The 15,175-nt window shown below is 39.4% G+C and overlaps 1 protein-coding gene and 1 long non-coding RNA gene across 3 annotated transcripts in view; one reads left to right on the top strand and one right to left on the bottom strand.

The window, feature by feature from the left end:
* LOC106084085 (uncharacterized) overlaps nucleotides 1-15,175 on the bottom strand; it is a 68,556-nt gene that overhangs the window by 18,377 nt on the left and 35,004 nt on the right. Inside the window, exons 1-2 of one of the 2 annotated variants that reach the window (XM_013247550.2) lie at nucleotides 12,048-12,277; nucleotides 2,363-4,642 (exon numbers count right to left, since the gene is read on the bottom strand). In XM_013247550.2, the coding sequence (XP_013103004.1) occupies nucleotides 2,363-4,576 (2,214 nt within the window). In that variant the 5' untranslated portion in view covers nucleotides 4,577-4,642; nucleotides 12,048-12,277. Of the gene's footprint in view, nucleotides 1-2,362; nucleotides 4,643-12,047; nucleotides 12,278-15,175 lie in introns of those variants that run through there. The other variant, XM_013247549.2, reaches the window with a different exon arrangement.
* On the top strand, nucleotides 5,409-5,718 carry LOC131995765 (uncharacterized). The gene is made up of 2 exons (XR_009397615.1): nucleotides 5,409-5,495; nucleotides 5,574-5,718. It is a non-coding gene; the product is annotated as an uncharacterized LOC131995765 (long non-coding RNA).

Genomic DNA, 15,175 nt, shown 5'->3' with positions numbered 1-15,175 from the left:
AGTCTCTTCTTCTTCGATGTCCTCACAGCTTCTGCAAAAGTCGTTGCTGGCAACCTTCAGTCTGTCAGCATGTTTTCCAATTAGACAGCGACCTGTTATGTCAGACACAATGACTGAGACGTTTGTTCTAGCCAGTGACAGCAAAGCAGTAGACCTCCTCAAGTCTAGACTATACCAAATAGTTTTGGAATGCTCACAGCCCCCTTTTTTGTGACCACCTATCATTCGTTGTCCTTCGGGGGTAGTCCTGAAAACCTAACTTACATGTCGCTGCGTAGGTATGTGAAGGGTAGTTCATAGTCTCGCAAGCTCGTCTGCTTTAGAATTCCTGGGATATCTCTGTGACCCGGCATCCAGAACAGGTGAATTTTGAACTGTTCAACCATCTCGTTGAGAGATCTGCGACAGTCGAGGGCTGGTTTTTGTGTTCAGAAATACGTTCTCCAGGGATTTAATGGCTGCCTGGCTGTCTGAGAAGATATTTATGCCAATCGTCGTAATGACATTTATATCTTAGCCATTCCACCATCTTTAATTGTAAGGATCTCCGCTTGATACACACTGCAATACATTCTATTCTATGGCTATTATCGCAGAGACCATCCAAGTCGACATCTTGTTGATACGTATCCACTGCCCAGAAGCCTTAAGATAGATCAACATGATCTAGAGCGTGAGGTCCAGTGCTACAAAAGAGAACCTCTAGCGGCATATCAAGCGGGTCTGTACAACATTCATGCAGACACGGTAGCAGATGCCGTGAATAGCTACCGGGTGAATGTGTCCTTGGAGATCGACCGCCTCCCACTGCACCTGAAGAAATAGACCTTCTCCGGCAAACCAGAGATCTGGCTCGATTACAATCCGGCAGACGCAGCCCCCTCAACTCATACAGAACAAGGATTGATGACAAAGTGTATGATGCATGTCCAGATTGTGACCAGGGACCACACGACACATGTCATCTGTTTAACTGTCCAGCCAGACCCAGGTCCCTCTGGACGCACCACATCTAAGTCGCAGAGTTTCTGGATCAGAATACTCAACAAGGAGTCGGAAAATAGAACACAACACACTGCTACATAAATTTCCCATAAGTATTCCATTAAGGAACATGGGATACTTCTCTCACATCAATGATTCCGATTAAAGTTTAAGCTAAATGATAAGGGTTCTCCTTTTTTATGCCGAGTCCGAACGGCGTGACGGATAGCGAAACCACTTAGAAGAGAAGTTGTAACATGACAGGATACCTTACAAAGTTTGAAGGTTGGTAATGTTCGGTTGAAAGAGGGTGCCCACCATGTCAACCACTATGGACATACACCTAAGCCAGTAATCGGCTTGTTGTGCACTCTAATTACTAAGAAGTAACCTCGAAAAAGAAAATCTAAGTTATATATAATAGTTTTCCATACAACGCCCCTAAGTTGATTCATGTCAGGTATTGTGTCCCCACCTAAGTACCGTTGTCTGGCAATGACATAGGAAATACTGCAACGTCTCATCATCTTCCCCGCATGCACATGTTATCATTTGCCGCACAGGTTTTGCATAAGTGAGCTCGTAGTTCTATATGTCCCGTTATGATACCAAAAGCTAAACTGACCTCCTTACTTCTTTTCAGTAATAGCTTCGACTTTTCACTATCCGCATCTCGCCATAGGATTTTCATCGTTCTACCGACAGTTTGGCTGTTCTACAGTGTAAGTAAGATCAAAATAAAAATTGAATGTTATTGAGAATGTAGAATCGTCGGCTTATGAGAAAATATTGTACTATAGCTTTGGGAAGTAGCATGAAGGCAATTAAGGTTCAACACGTAGATATTGTATGAGTTACGTAGATTTGGTATACGAAATGTACACCCAAAATATGGTCGCACGAACTGAGTGTTTCTTTTTCAAGCTAAATATATGCGGCGTTACTTTCGACCGTTCGGCAAGTTCTCAAGACAATTTTCTTCAACAGACAAAAACTAAAAGAGCGTTAAATAATCTACTAAAACGTTTTATATCATCTGGGTAAGATTTTTAAAAATTGTATAAAAATTGGATTCCATTGCAGGATATTGTATAAAAAGTCATTTATAAAGATAAAAATTGTTGGGTGTTATAATATTTGAACCCTATGGAGGATCCTCAATATGATTCTTTCTTTGAATGTCGTGTTATAAGGGGCTAGCAAAACAATAATTAAAACCATACTTAACATGGATAAAGTTTTTGAAGAGTATGTGAAAAGAGGTGCAAAGTTAATTTTTTCTAAATTTTTCTATGATCCTCGATGGAGCACTTTCGATAAATTAAAAAATTATGTTAGAAGAAACAATTTTGAGACATTTTCCAATGTCGCAACTTACCCATATAACATCTGGCGCTGGGCTTCCCGAAAATGTGCAATCTAGCTTGGCTGTTGAGTGTAGCTCGTGCATTTTTAAATCCGTCGAGTTGAGTAGCATCGGTTTGGTGCAATTCAAACCTTTCAGTATAGCAATCATATCGCCAGGATAGCCATGTAGACATTTCAGTGATGAAATTAGTAAATCTAAATCTTCAGCCTTTTCAGAGGAGGTAAACTCCTCGCTCTCGTCATGACTGTCGAGGAGATAACTTGAGGCATACAGGGAGTGGCGATGTAAGCGCAGTGTATTATTGCTGGATGTCAACCATGAGGCCAGCCAGTAAAGCTTGCAATTACAAATGTAGGCATTGTTCAAAATATTTATAAATCGCAGCTTTGGCAGATATCGTAGGGATTCCGGTAAGAATGACAATCGATTGTGGCCCACATTTAAACGTTCCAGCTGTTGCAATGAGGCAATTTCGCCCGGCAATTGTTGCAACGAATTGTGGGCCAATAGTAAAACCTTAATATTGGGCGCATTCAGGAATAACGTCTTTGAGAGTTTCTTCAGGTCGGGATTGTGTTGAAGTGATAGGTAGGACAGATGTTTAAGTATCGATGGATCCACATAAGCGGCATCTGAACGCGACAACAAGTTGTTAAGCTTCTCCAATGGCGTGTATTCCAAACGCAATGATTTCAAATTACGCTGATGCATTAGTATGCCACTGGGCAATTGCGTAAAACGATTGTTGCTCAAGTCTAAATGTTGTAGCCGTTGCAACGGATGGAATAGAATCGACGATACAGTCGTAATGTTGTTCGAGGATATATTGAGTGTTATTAAATTACTCAAAGACTCGAAGGCCTTGCGATCTATGGTCGTTATATGATTGACCGAGAGATCAAGAAGGAGCAATTTTTGCAAATTGAAAAATGAATTCTTGTTTATGTTTTGCAAGTTGTTTCTTTGCAATAGCAACAGTCTTAGCTCGCTGTTGGGGGCAAAGAAATTATCGGGAAAGGATAATAGTTTATTGTCGGTCAAATTGAGGATTTGTAAGTCTCTCATCGAATGGAATAGTTGAAAGGGCAACACCTGCAGGGCATTGTGAGCCAAATGGAGCCGTTGTAGCTTGAACACACCGTCAAAAGTGTTGCGTGGCAAATCTGTTATGAAATTCTGCGTTAAGTTTAGAACTTTTAGTTCGCTTAAATTATTCAGAAATGCTCCGTTCAGCGAATGCATCTGGTTGTTGTCCAACCTCAATTCTCTCAGTAGATTTGTGTGATGCAATGGAGATAAATTGCACTGACGCGAATTTATTTGGTTGCCCGAAAGCTTAAGTACTTTTAAACGTCTCACCACCTGAGGTCTTATCCAAGATAGACACGCAATATGGTTGTCGGTCAAATCCAGGTATTCCAAATACTCGAAATTTGATTCGTAGTTCTTAAAGAGATCCTCCAGCTGCTGATCTCGAACGCCGCTGGCTAGCCATTGGAAATGATGGACACTTTCCAACTGCTGCAGCTTAAGATGATTGGTGGAGGATTGGCCACCACCAACACCACCAGGGCTTTCATAACAATGCTGCAGGGTGATGTGAGTATATTTGATATACTTTTTGGAACGCAACTCTTCGTTTATATTTGATACAGATGTGTTCTCACAGAATAATTTAAAGACATTTAAATCACCACCATCGCCACCATTCGCCGAACCCACAAACAGTGGACTAATAAAGGCCACATTGTCATCCTGATAGTCGGCCAGTATATCGCGGTCTTGCACGTCATCGTTGACATCCTTCGAGGATGAGGAGCCCAAACTGAAAGCCTCAAATGGATTTAGGATATGTGAGAGGAAACGATTTGTTTCCTTGATGGGCTTTTGATTGTGTGGATGTTGAATAAACGACGAACTCGGTTCATGGGCTAAGGTCGATGAGACACATGATGTCGTTGGATTATCATGATAGTTGCTGACATGCTGTTGCTGTGGTTGCTGTTTTAATTTGGTTATGTCTTCTTGCGACGCCTGCACCACAAACGATCGCCGTTGTCTCACTCCATATCCTTCTTCTTCTCTTTGGGGTAACAATGATGATTTGTATAGTTCATTTGATTGTTGTTGTTGTTGTTGTTGTACTTGTGTTAATTGTATATGATTAAAGTCAACAGTAAGGAATAGAACCAACATCAAGGAGATCTGGGATATTGCTTCCATTTTTCTGTTTCAAATTTTAAAAAGGTATGTGGCATTCTCTTGTCATTCCCACCAGGCATATTATATCTAAAAAGAAACAAAGGAAAATATGTAATGTAATAAAAGTAAATGAATAAATTGATCGGAACAGGGCGTTGTTGATAATGAATAATTTTAATTTTCTTTCTTCGATGTCCATTCTGCCCAAAATTTTAACCTAATCTTTGACGAACTCTCGTTTAACAACAATAAATAGATACCTTCATTAAAATACATAAAATTGTGATTATTATACCTATATTAACTTTTAGCTACAAGCTGAGAACTACACGAGAACAAACTACTCGACATCCAAACATTTGGATAGATTCATGAAAATTTTAATTTTGAACTTAATTCTAAATCTGATTGGTTTTAATTTCTTATAAGGACATTTGCTATTAACAATTCATAATCGTGAGAAAAAATTATACACATGAATACTTTAATTTTGGTTCGCCTTTAATTTTGGGCACTCGTAAGTAGTGTGAGGGAAACTTTCTTGCGTGTAAACTTTTATAGCAATGATGAGTAAACATTAGATATATTAGCCCAAGAATCTAGTCACAAAAGACGCAATGCTCGAGATATGTTGCATATAATTGACACCCCGGCGGACAAACACATACATTTTAAGACTGACACCGATCTCGGGGCTCAAATGAACAAAAACTTCCCAGTAGGAAGTCAGGGGTTAAGTGTCCACGTAAGTCAACACTTTTGTCTGACCACATTATTTTAAATGACAAGTGACAAACTTTAATTTATTTTATTTTTTATTCGTTTTCTCAATTGTTTTGTTGAACATTATTTTGCCGGTTCATAAATCTTCTCGAAAAAACAATGACAAAATTTCAAATCTAGTAAATGATGCTAATTAGCGACATAAGCTGATCCATTTGTAAGTATATTACTTTATTGTAGTGCAAATTCTATAAACAAATTTAAACTTCTTATTTGTACTTAATGGACACGGCAGATGAAGACAATTCTTGATGTTATTGCCGAACGCAACCGACATCCGGCGTTTGAACACTGCAAAGATTTCTCTTTTTATAAAAGTTTTTTTCTTCACTAAATATATATTTTAAAGAAATAAATAAATGAACGCATATAAGTTAAAACTAATGTTAATGCCTTATTCAGCTCGTTTTGAAATTTAGTGAAAAGTTCGAAAATTACGGACTAAATGATTAAAAATGTCTATATAATGTCCTTACTGACAACTTCCCATATATCCCGGAATGTCTCTATGTATTCCCTAATGACTTACTATCGACAATGTCAGTATTGAATTCTGAATGACAAGCTCATACAAAATGTCTATAGCAAACAGCATGGGTTTGGTACAATTTGTCAGTAGTTCTGGTGACAAAGTCAATAGTATGTCAATATAGATTTACTATCGACATTTCCTACAGTGATGGTACAGAGATACAGACAAAAAAAAAAGCTTTTAGTCGAACTTGTACGCTGCTGGAAAGAAGTCAAATAGTTTTGTTTTAAATATAATTGTTTTTTTTTCTATAAAATATATTTTTGTTTTATTTTTCACTAGCCGAACCGGGCCCGCTCCGCTGTGCCTTTTTTAACTCTCTGATATTTCTTTAGGGTGGGGACACTTCGCCCTGAATGCGGATATCGAATTTGTGCCATTGTAGCCTATGACGCTGAACGCGTACGATTCCTGGCGAGAATATCGGACAAAACGGTGTTTATCCCCTCTTAATTTTGGCGACATTTGCGAGGTACAATGCCATGCATGGTAATTTAAAAAATGTTCCCCAAAGAGGTGTCGCACGGACTTGGCTATAAAGAAGGTCCCATATCATTGAGTTTAAACTTGAAAGCACTCATGATGTGTGAGAATTTGCCCCTTCTCGGTTCCTGGTGGTAATGTTCTTCCTTAGGGTAATGTTCTCATTAGGAGAGGAAAATGAAGTTCAGTTTAGGGGGTGCTTTAGGGCGTACCCCAAAACACTTGGCTCCAAAATTGGATATCAAATTCGTTTTCTACTCTCAAATACCTTTCATTGAAGTCCCATATTGTCATAATGGGTCAAATAACCCATTTGACGTATCTTTAAGAGGAAAAGCGCCGCCTAGACTTGAACGCAAATTTTAATGTCATATTTGTAATCTACTCCCTAATATCTTTCATTTGAGTCCCATATAGCCATGGTCGGCTAATATGGCCATTTGGGGGTATTTGGGAGTGGGCGACCTCCCGCTAACTGGACCTAATCTTTAATGCCATATTTTTAATCTACTGCCTAATACTTTTCATTTGAGTCCCATATTGACATGAACTTCGAATACATCTGTTTAGATGAGTTTTGGGGTTGGGGCCCGCTGGGTACTTGGACCCAAATTTTAATACCATATTCGTTTTCTGGTCTCCAATACCTTTCATTTGATACCCTAATTGTGCCCATCGGACCACTTTCGGATTTGGGTGGCGTTTTTGGGGTAGGGGGGAGGGTCCGCCTCCACACGATTTCTAAAAATTATATAGCCTATGTTTCCTTCCAGACAAAAGTACACAATCTATGAAAATTTTAAGAAAATCGGTTCAGCCAAGTATCATATAGTCATAATCGGTCTAATTGCTATATATCGATCCAATTTTGTTTGCCAGATTCGAAATCTACTCTCGAATACATTTCATTTGAGCCCCACATCGAATTGTACATCCAATATATCTGTTTGGGGGAGTTTTGGGGTTGGGGCGGCCCGATGGGTACTTAGACTTAAATTCGTATTCTACTCGCCAATAGCTTTCATTTTATACCTGTATTGTCCCGATCGGTCCACTTTTGATTTTGGGTTGAGTTTTTGGCATAAGTGGGAGGGTCCGCCCCTATTCCGATACCGAAAAATTTTATTGCCTATGTTTCCTTCCAGATCAATCTACACAATATGCGAAAAATTCGCGAAAATCGATTCTGCCGTTTTTCAGTCTATACGGAACAAACAAACCGAGTTCCATATATCCGTGATTGGCTAATGTGTCCATTTTGGGCGTTTTTGTGGGGGTGGGGAGACCGCCTATACTTAGACATGAATTTGTATGCCAGATATGTTATCTACTCCCGCATACTTTTCATGTGATACCCATATTGCCCTTATCAGTCCACTTTCGACTTTGGGTGGTGTTTTTGGGGTAACGGTGGTGGGTCCGCCCCCATCCGTTATCAAGAAATTATAAAGCCTATTCCTACTTTCTGGCCATATTCGTAATCTACCCCCGAATACCTTTCATTTGAGTCCCATATTGTCATGATCGTCAAATAAACCTATATTAGGGGTTTTGGGGCTGGGGTGGCCACTCAGGTACTTGGACCCAACTTTTATTAAGAAATTCGTAATCTACTCTTGAATACCTTTCATTTGAATCCCATATTGAACCCCGATTGGTCCACTGTTATTTGTGGGTAGTAGGGAGGGGTCCGCCCCTTCCCGATATCAAAAAATTATATAGCTTATGTTTCCTTCCAGACCATATCTGGAAGGATATTTCCACAATCTGTGAAAATTTCAAGATAATTTCAGGGTAATCGGTTCAGCCGTTTTTGAGCCTATACGGAACAAACAAAGAAGATAAGAAGGTTAATATTTGTTAATGTTAATGTTAATGATCACCGGTGGTGGTCGAAATATTGATAACCCTTTTTTTAAATTAGTCGATGACCTGGAGCCAAACGTATCAGAAAAAAATTATCGATTATATAAAAATTAAAGTATTGTGCTTTGTTTCTTCCGAATAGACTCAAAAACGGCTGAACCGATTTTCGTGGAATTTTCACGGAAGGTAGAGTTAGCCCCCCGGTGAAAGAAGGTTACTTCATTTTGTGATATCCGAGAGGGGGCGGACCCTCTCCCTAATCAGTTATTTTCAAAAACACCAGATCTCGGAGATGGGCTAATCGATTTGCCAACAAAATTTCACTTAAATCGCTTATGGTAAAAAACACTTTGGAGTGAAATAACCATGTAGAACGCCCTACCCCAAACCCATCCAAACGGACATGCTTACCGATTGGGACAATATGAATATCAAATGAAAGGTATTTAAGAGTAGTTGTTGTTGTAGCCACATTTTTATATGGAGATGGCGATCCCCGTCAGGCTCCTGTAGGTGAGCAAGCTAGTTCCGGTCCAAAGGACCGACCGCTGCAGGAACAGGGTGATCATTGGTTATTTAAAGGCGCCAATAACTCGCCTTGTCATATCGAGCATCATAGGCATTCGGTATTTGTGGAAGAACCGGTGCCGCCCGGCCTCTCACTGAGATTCACCGCTCCATACCGCTGATTGTCCGCGACTGCCGTTGCAGCTACTCCGTACGAAGCATTACTCTATCCGCAACCTGTGGATGTGCACGGTATCTCGCAGCTAAGCTTCTCGTCCACAATGTTCCAGCCTGTGTGGTACTCACAGTTATCCCGTGCTGGGGTATTTAAGAGTACAACACTATAATGGTGAGTCATAGTTATGGAGGACCTATATTCAAGAAGAAATAATAGATACATAGTTGGTTACGATTTCTATTGTAAAAGGACGCTAAAGCTTGTGCTCATAGGAATTTGTGCTCAAACGTTGACATAAAATACGGTTCCGAATACCTTTTTCGAAAAAAAAGAACTATGGCAAATCTTTTTGAAACCTTTTCTTTTGTCTTTATGTCCTTTGAAGGCATCAATCGAAACCCACAGCGATGCTTTGTTATGCTATAATCAACGCTATTTTGTGTCATGCCGTCCGAACAAAACGATTTGCCGTAAGTTGCCAGCTAATCATAGCACATTGCTATCTTTTAACTTCAGTAATTGTCGAGGTCTTTGGCAATATACCTGCGATCACTTACGACGTGTCATGTTCGAACGTCAATTAATGTATTTGTGGGTATCATTAGCAATGATGGTCGACTTCTTAAGCAATGATGGTCGACTTCAGGGATTTCGTGCTACTCTAAAAACTCCTAAGTTAGCCCAATCTGGTATCGTGTCCATACCTATGTGCTGGAGCCTATTGGCCGTGAAAGCCGGCCAATGACATAGGAAATGCTCCAAAGTCTCATCATCCTTCCCATAAGCCCTGTACACGCTATCGCTTGCCGCATCTATTCTATCCCGTTATGACCGACAGACATACTGACCTCCTTCCTTCTTTCCTTCAGTATTAGAATTCTCTTCTCCGGATATTCCCATAGGATTAGAGCTGGGAAACTATCAATATTCGTAACATTCAATATTTCTAATAATAAATATCGATAGTATCGTTAATCACTAAAGTAATCCAACCAAACAATCTGCCGATAAAAGCCCATAAAAGGCGCGTTTATAACCCGATTTCGCCTAAATTTGGCTCGGTGTGTTGTATCTAGCCCGTCTTTATCTGAACGCTATAGGGTCTCGCACTGACCTTATTTAGATATATACCGATCTTTTACTATATATGGTCTCAAGCCCTCGATAAGAGTTTTTATTATCCCATTTCGTCCAAATTTGAAGCAATGATTTGCATTAATCCTTTGACATTCGCTACCAATATGAAAACGATTTAAATATAACTACCATATAGACCGATCTCCCGGAATAGGATTTCGATGAAATTAGTAACAGTGGGTGCATTCAGCCCCCAATATCGGAGCTAAGTATGGTCCACATCAAACCGCATTGAAATATAGTTGGCATATTGACCAATCTGGCAATTTCGGATTTTAAGGGCATTACAGACGAATTCATCACTCGATTTCGCTAAAATTTGGATTAGTAAGTTCAGACTCCATTAGACGTCCATTGTGATACCACGAGATCAGGAGAAAGAGATGCCTTCTTGTTCCTACCGTTGAATCATCCATTTCGCTTTAAAAAACCAACAACTAGTGAATGTTCACATCCGCTAAATCAGGTAAGATCTCAAAGATATGAGAACCTTACACGCACAGCAGATGTTCTATAGTCTCTTCTTCTCCGGCATCCTCACAGCTTCAGGAAAAGTCTTTACCTACAACCTTCAGTCTGTCAACCTTCAGTCAGTTTTGCGATCCGACCTGTAATGACGGACACTATGACTGAGAGGTCTGTTCTAGCCAGCGGCAGCAAAGTGGTAGACCTCTCCAAGTCCATATTAGGCCACATAATTATGGAATTCACTTTCCAAAATGATGAACTTGGAATTAAATTCCCCGTCCAGCAAAGCATCCAGGAATTTTGCGCTTTCAGTAAATGGAATATTCTCTGCTCCCAAGGAGACAGATGCCACTGTAGGTAACTTGTATCTCCTGCTGAAAAGAATTATTTCCGTCCTACACGGATTTTCACCTAGACCATTTTCGTTAGCCCACTTCGCTGTCGCACGAAGAGTTTCCTGAAGTATATCTCTTAAGAAGCTGGGAAACTTCCCTTAATCGCAATAGCCAAGTTATCAGCATACGCCACCACTTTTACACCTTTTTCTTCCAGAGACAATAATATATTGTTACGAGTATTGGCTATTTCAAATATTCCAAAGTAGAGGAGACAGTAAACCCATCTTTCATATTTACAGATCCTATGCCTGCCGTAAATCATCTTTTATTAAGTTATTAATTAACTTTCCTATGGTAGTGTTGATGTTGAAACTCCATTGACAGTGAGAAAATCCTCTATGTAAGCGACTAGGTTGTGAAGGGCTATTTCAGTGGATTTGCCCTTACCGTATGTATGCTATTACCGAGACAGGCGATCTCCAAGGATCTTTGCCCCAACATATATTTCCATTAACCTCTCTAGAGTCTTCAGCATAAAGGATGCCAGACTAATAGAACGAATATCTTTTGCCTCCAAACCACAGTTATATACAACAAGCTGATATGAGCAGAGTATATCTCCCTAGTGGACTACTTCGTGCATGTATTTTAAATTTAAATAAATTACACAATAAAAATACTAGATTAGTACTATTTTCCTTTTGGTCGCCTTTAGTAGATATGTTCACTAAAGGACGAAAATCGTTTCTCGTTCAAGACTCCAAATGTCTCAATTGTAGTCACCAGGTTTATTACCAAAACAACGATGTGTTTGTACACAATTCATTGAATTCATTCACATGAATTACGCAATTACATTTGCAGCACAAATGGTAGAAGTAGGTGCTGCCTTACATGTTATCAACAAAAATCACATCCATGCACTAAAAGACTGTTAATTACTGGCGTGCCACTATTCGGGACCATTTCTAGGTTTTGCTCATAATTTACGCATAACTAACGAGGACATCATCGCCATGACCAATTCCATATCTTACTTTCTTTTAGAAGAAACCCCCATGGGTCATTGGGTGGAAAATGCATTATTTATGGCTTTAATTTTCCACTTTGATGCTTGTGTTTTTTTGGAGCTTAATTAGCGTGGACTGTCTCGTTACCTACCCGATTATGACAATTTAGATGAAAGTAAAAAACACGCACCTACGCCAGTTCTACTGCCACTCGTACTGCCGCTCCACTCCAATCTGTACTCACACTCAACGATTGGTTTGATAATGCGACGTCAGCTCGATGTTAATTTCACTTCGAATTCAAACGTGTCGCACAATATAAGAAACAAACAACGAAAATAATAACACAAAAAATGTTTTTAATGGCCAAACCGTTCAGTGGCCTCCCCGAAATAGATTTTTGGTAGGTGTAAAAGGTGAAATTATACTACGACTCAATACCACGAAGTGTCCTTCTCCATTCGAAACTTCAAACTCAACTGCGAGTTACTGATTTTCATTGTGACCCTCTGACTGGTTGAGAATCCCAAAATGCCTGTTCATGGCAATGAAAGAAAAGAAAGTGAAAATGTTGTCTCCCTTGCTCAAAGGTTTAGAACACTAAATTGGCCTTGAACTTTTTGTCAAGAGACACAAAGCACAAAACAAACACCATTGGCATACACAGATATTCCAGCCCCCATACTCACTCTGACTGACTACAGCAGAAGGCGAAGTGCATCGTAGTAATATGACGCGATTATCCGGATGCCTTCAAAGCTCTTCTATAGGATAAGGAAACAAGTCGTTAAAAGACGTATGCCTGAACAGCATAGCTTTTGCAAATAAATGATATTGGCACGAAACTGGAAACAAGGAAGATAGCGAGTACCGGTCCGGTTAATCGACTAACGCCCCAAATAAATCAAGTAAAAACACATTAAGTTCGCCCGAACCGAAATTTCGATATATTTGTTATTCTGTTTTATTATATCTGAATATTGCGGCGATGGCTCTTATTAAACTCACTGTTTTAAATTTCATCGAAATCGTAAATAGTAAATGCGGCTTTAGAGGGCTTCAGACTCCGAATCTGTAAATCGGTCTATATGGAAGCTATATGTATATATAGCCCGATGTGAATCATTTTGGGATCGGATATCGGAGGCCTTAATACAACTCACTGCTTCAAATTTCAGTGAAATCGAGCAACAAATACAGCTTTTGTGGGCTTAAGACCCAAAATCGGCAGATCGGTTTATATGGCAGCTATATCAAAATAAAATCCGATTTGGTCCATGCAAGAACTGAACCTTTGTATCGAATAAATACAGGTCTGTGCCAAATTTCAATCAATATCCCGAGTAATACCAATTTATTATATGGCCACATTCAAATATATCTGGGATAAGATATAGTTGGATCTAATTAGATCCAAAAAGATCTCCCACATCCAATTATATATAATTATATCTGATGCTATATATAACTACATCTGGTAGTAGATGCAATTGGATATGGGACCAGATATAATTATATTTGCTTTATACAATTATATCCAAAGAGATATGCTATATAAAACTATATCTGGCCTTGAAATTGAAATTTAATTAAATGTGCACATTCCGCCAATTTAAGGTTGTTCGTAGTTTCTCGTTCAAAGTTTTTCTTTCCCATGGACGCTTTTTGCTACAAACTCGTTAGGAGATTCAAAAGAAGCAGCAGACGCTGTCTGACGTTTTACACACTGTTTCAAATTTTATCGGATGAAAAATCCTCCTTTTATGAGCTCAATACTCTATTTCTTGAGATCGGTATGTATGGCAGCTATATCCAAATATGGTCCGACCTGTATCACATTCTTCAAAGAAGCGTAGAGGTCAACCAAAACCCACTGTTTCAACTTTCATCGAAAATGGATAAAAAATGCTGGTCTCAATACTCGATTTCGTGAGCTCGGTCTATATGGCAGCTATATTCAAATATGGTCCGATCTGGACTACATTCAACAAAAAGTTTGGGGTCTACCGAAACGTACTGTTCCAAATTTCATCGAAATCGGATAAGAAATGCTCCTTTTATGGATTCAATACTCTACACTTGAACGATATGTTGGGTGTGAGTGCAACCCAAACCCAAAGAATAAGAAATCTCAAATTCATAACTACTTTCGAAGAGTAAGCAAAAAAAGAAACAAGTAAAAGCGTGCTAAGTTCGGCCGGGCCGAAAACTTTGTTGAAGGGCATAATCTTATTTAACATACCAAACTTCTGTCAAAAAATTTCAGCCAAATCGGACCAAAAAACTACGGCTTCCAGGAGCTCAAGAAGTCGAATCGAGAGATCGGATTATATGGGAGCTATATCAGGTAACGGACCTATTTAAATCGGTTTATATGGGAGCTATATGAGGTTCCTGACCGATTTGAACCGTACTTATCACAGTTGTTGTAGGTCATAACAGAACTCTTTGTGCAAAAATCGGGAGATCGGTTTATATGGCAGCCATATCAGGTTATTGACCGATTTGGACCGGTCATAACAAAACACTATGTACAAAATTTCAGCCGAATCGGACAAAAATTACGGCTTCCAGGAACTCCAGAAATCAAATCGGAAGATAGGTTTATATGGGAGCTATATCAGGTTCCTGACCGATTTTAACCGTTGAAAGTCGTAACAGAACACTATGTGGAAAATTTCAGCCAAATCGGCTTCCAGGGGCTCAGTAAGTCAAATCGGGAGATCGGTTTATATGGGAACTATATCAGAATCTCGAAGGATTTGGACCATACTTGGCACAGTTGTTAAAAGTCATATTAGAACATTTTGTTCAAAATTTCAGACAAATCGGACAAAAATTGCGGCTTTCTGTGGCTCAAAATGTCAAAACGGGAGACAAACGGTTTATATGGGAGCTATATCTGAATCTGTACCGATATGGCTCATTTGCTATCCCCAGCGACCTACATCAATATTAGGTATCTGTGCAAAATTTCAAGCGGCTAGGTTTTCGCGTTCGACCGCTATCGTGATTTCAACAGACGGACGAACGGACACGGCTAGATCGACTCAGAATGTCGAGACGATCAAGAATATATATCAAGGGTCTTTCGCAAATTTGTAGCTCGCTACGAAAAGTTTCATTTATTTGTTAAAACTCTAACTACTTTTGGTCTTAGACCAATAATACCTTGATAATGCCTAATGCCAAATGACAATCATTATTTGATAACTAACTTGAGAAGACACCCTGCCTAAATCCATGGGCGGCGCCAATACTCGAGACATAAAAAAAACTAGTTTGAGAAAAGAAACAAATAGTTTGAGAAGAAAAAAA

This window comes from Stomoxys calcitrans, chromosome 3, assembly GCF_963082655.1.
Source record: "Stomoxys calcitrans chromosome 3, idStoCalc2.1, whole genome shotgun sequence".
NCBI lineage: Eukaryota > Metazoa > Arthropoda > Insecta > Diptera > Muscidae > Stomoxys > Stomoxys calcitrans.
The sequence above is the reverse complement of the archived record's forward strand: the minus strand, read 5'-3'. Positions and strand labels throughout refer to the sequence as shown.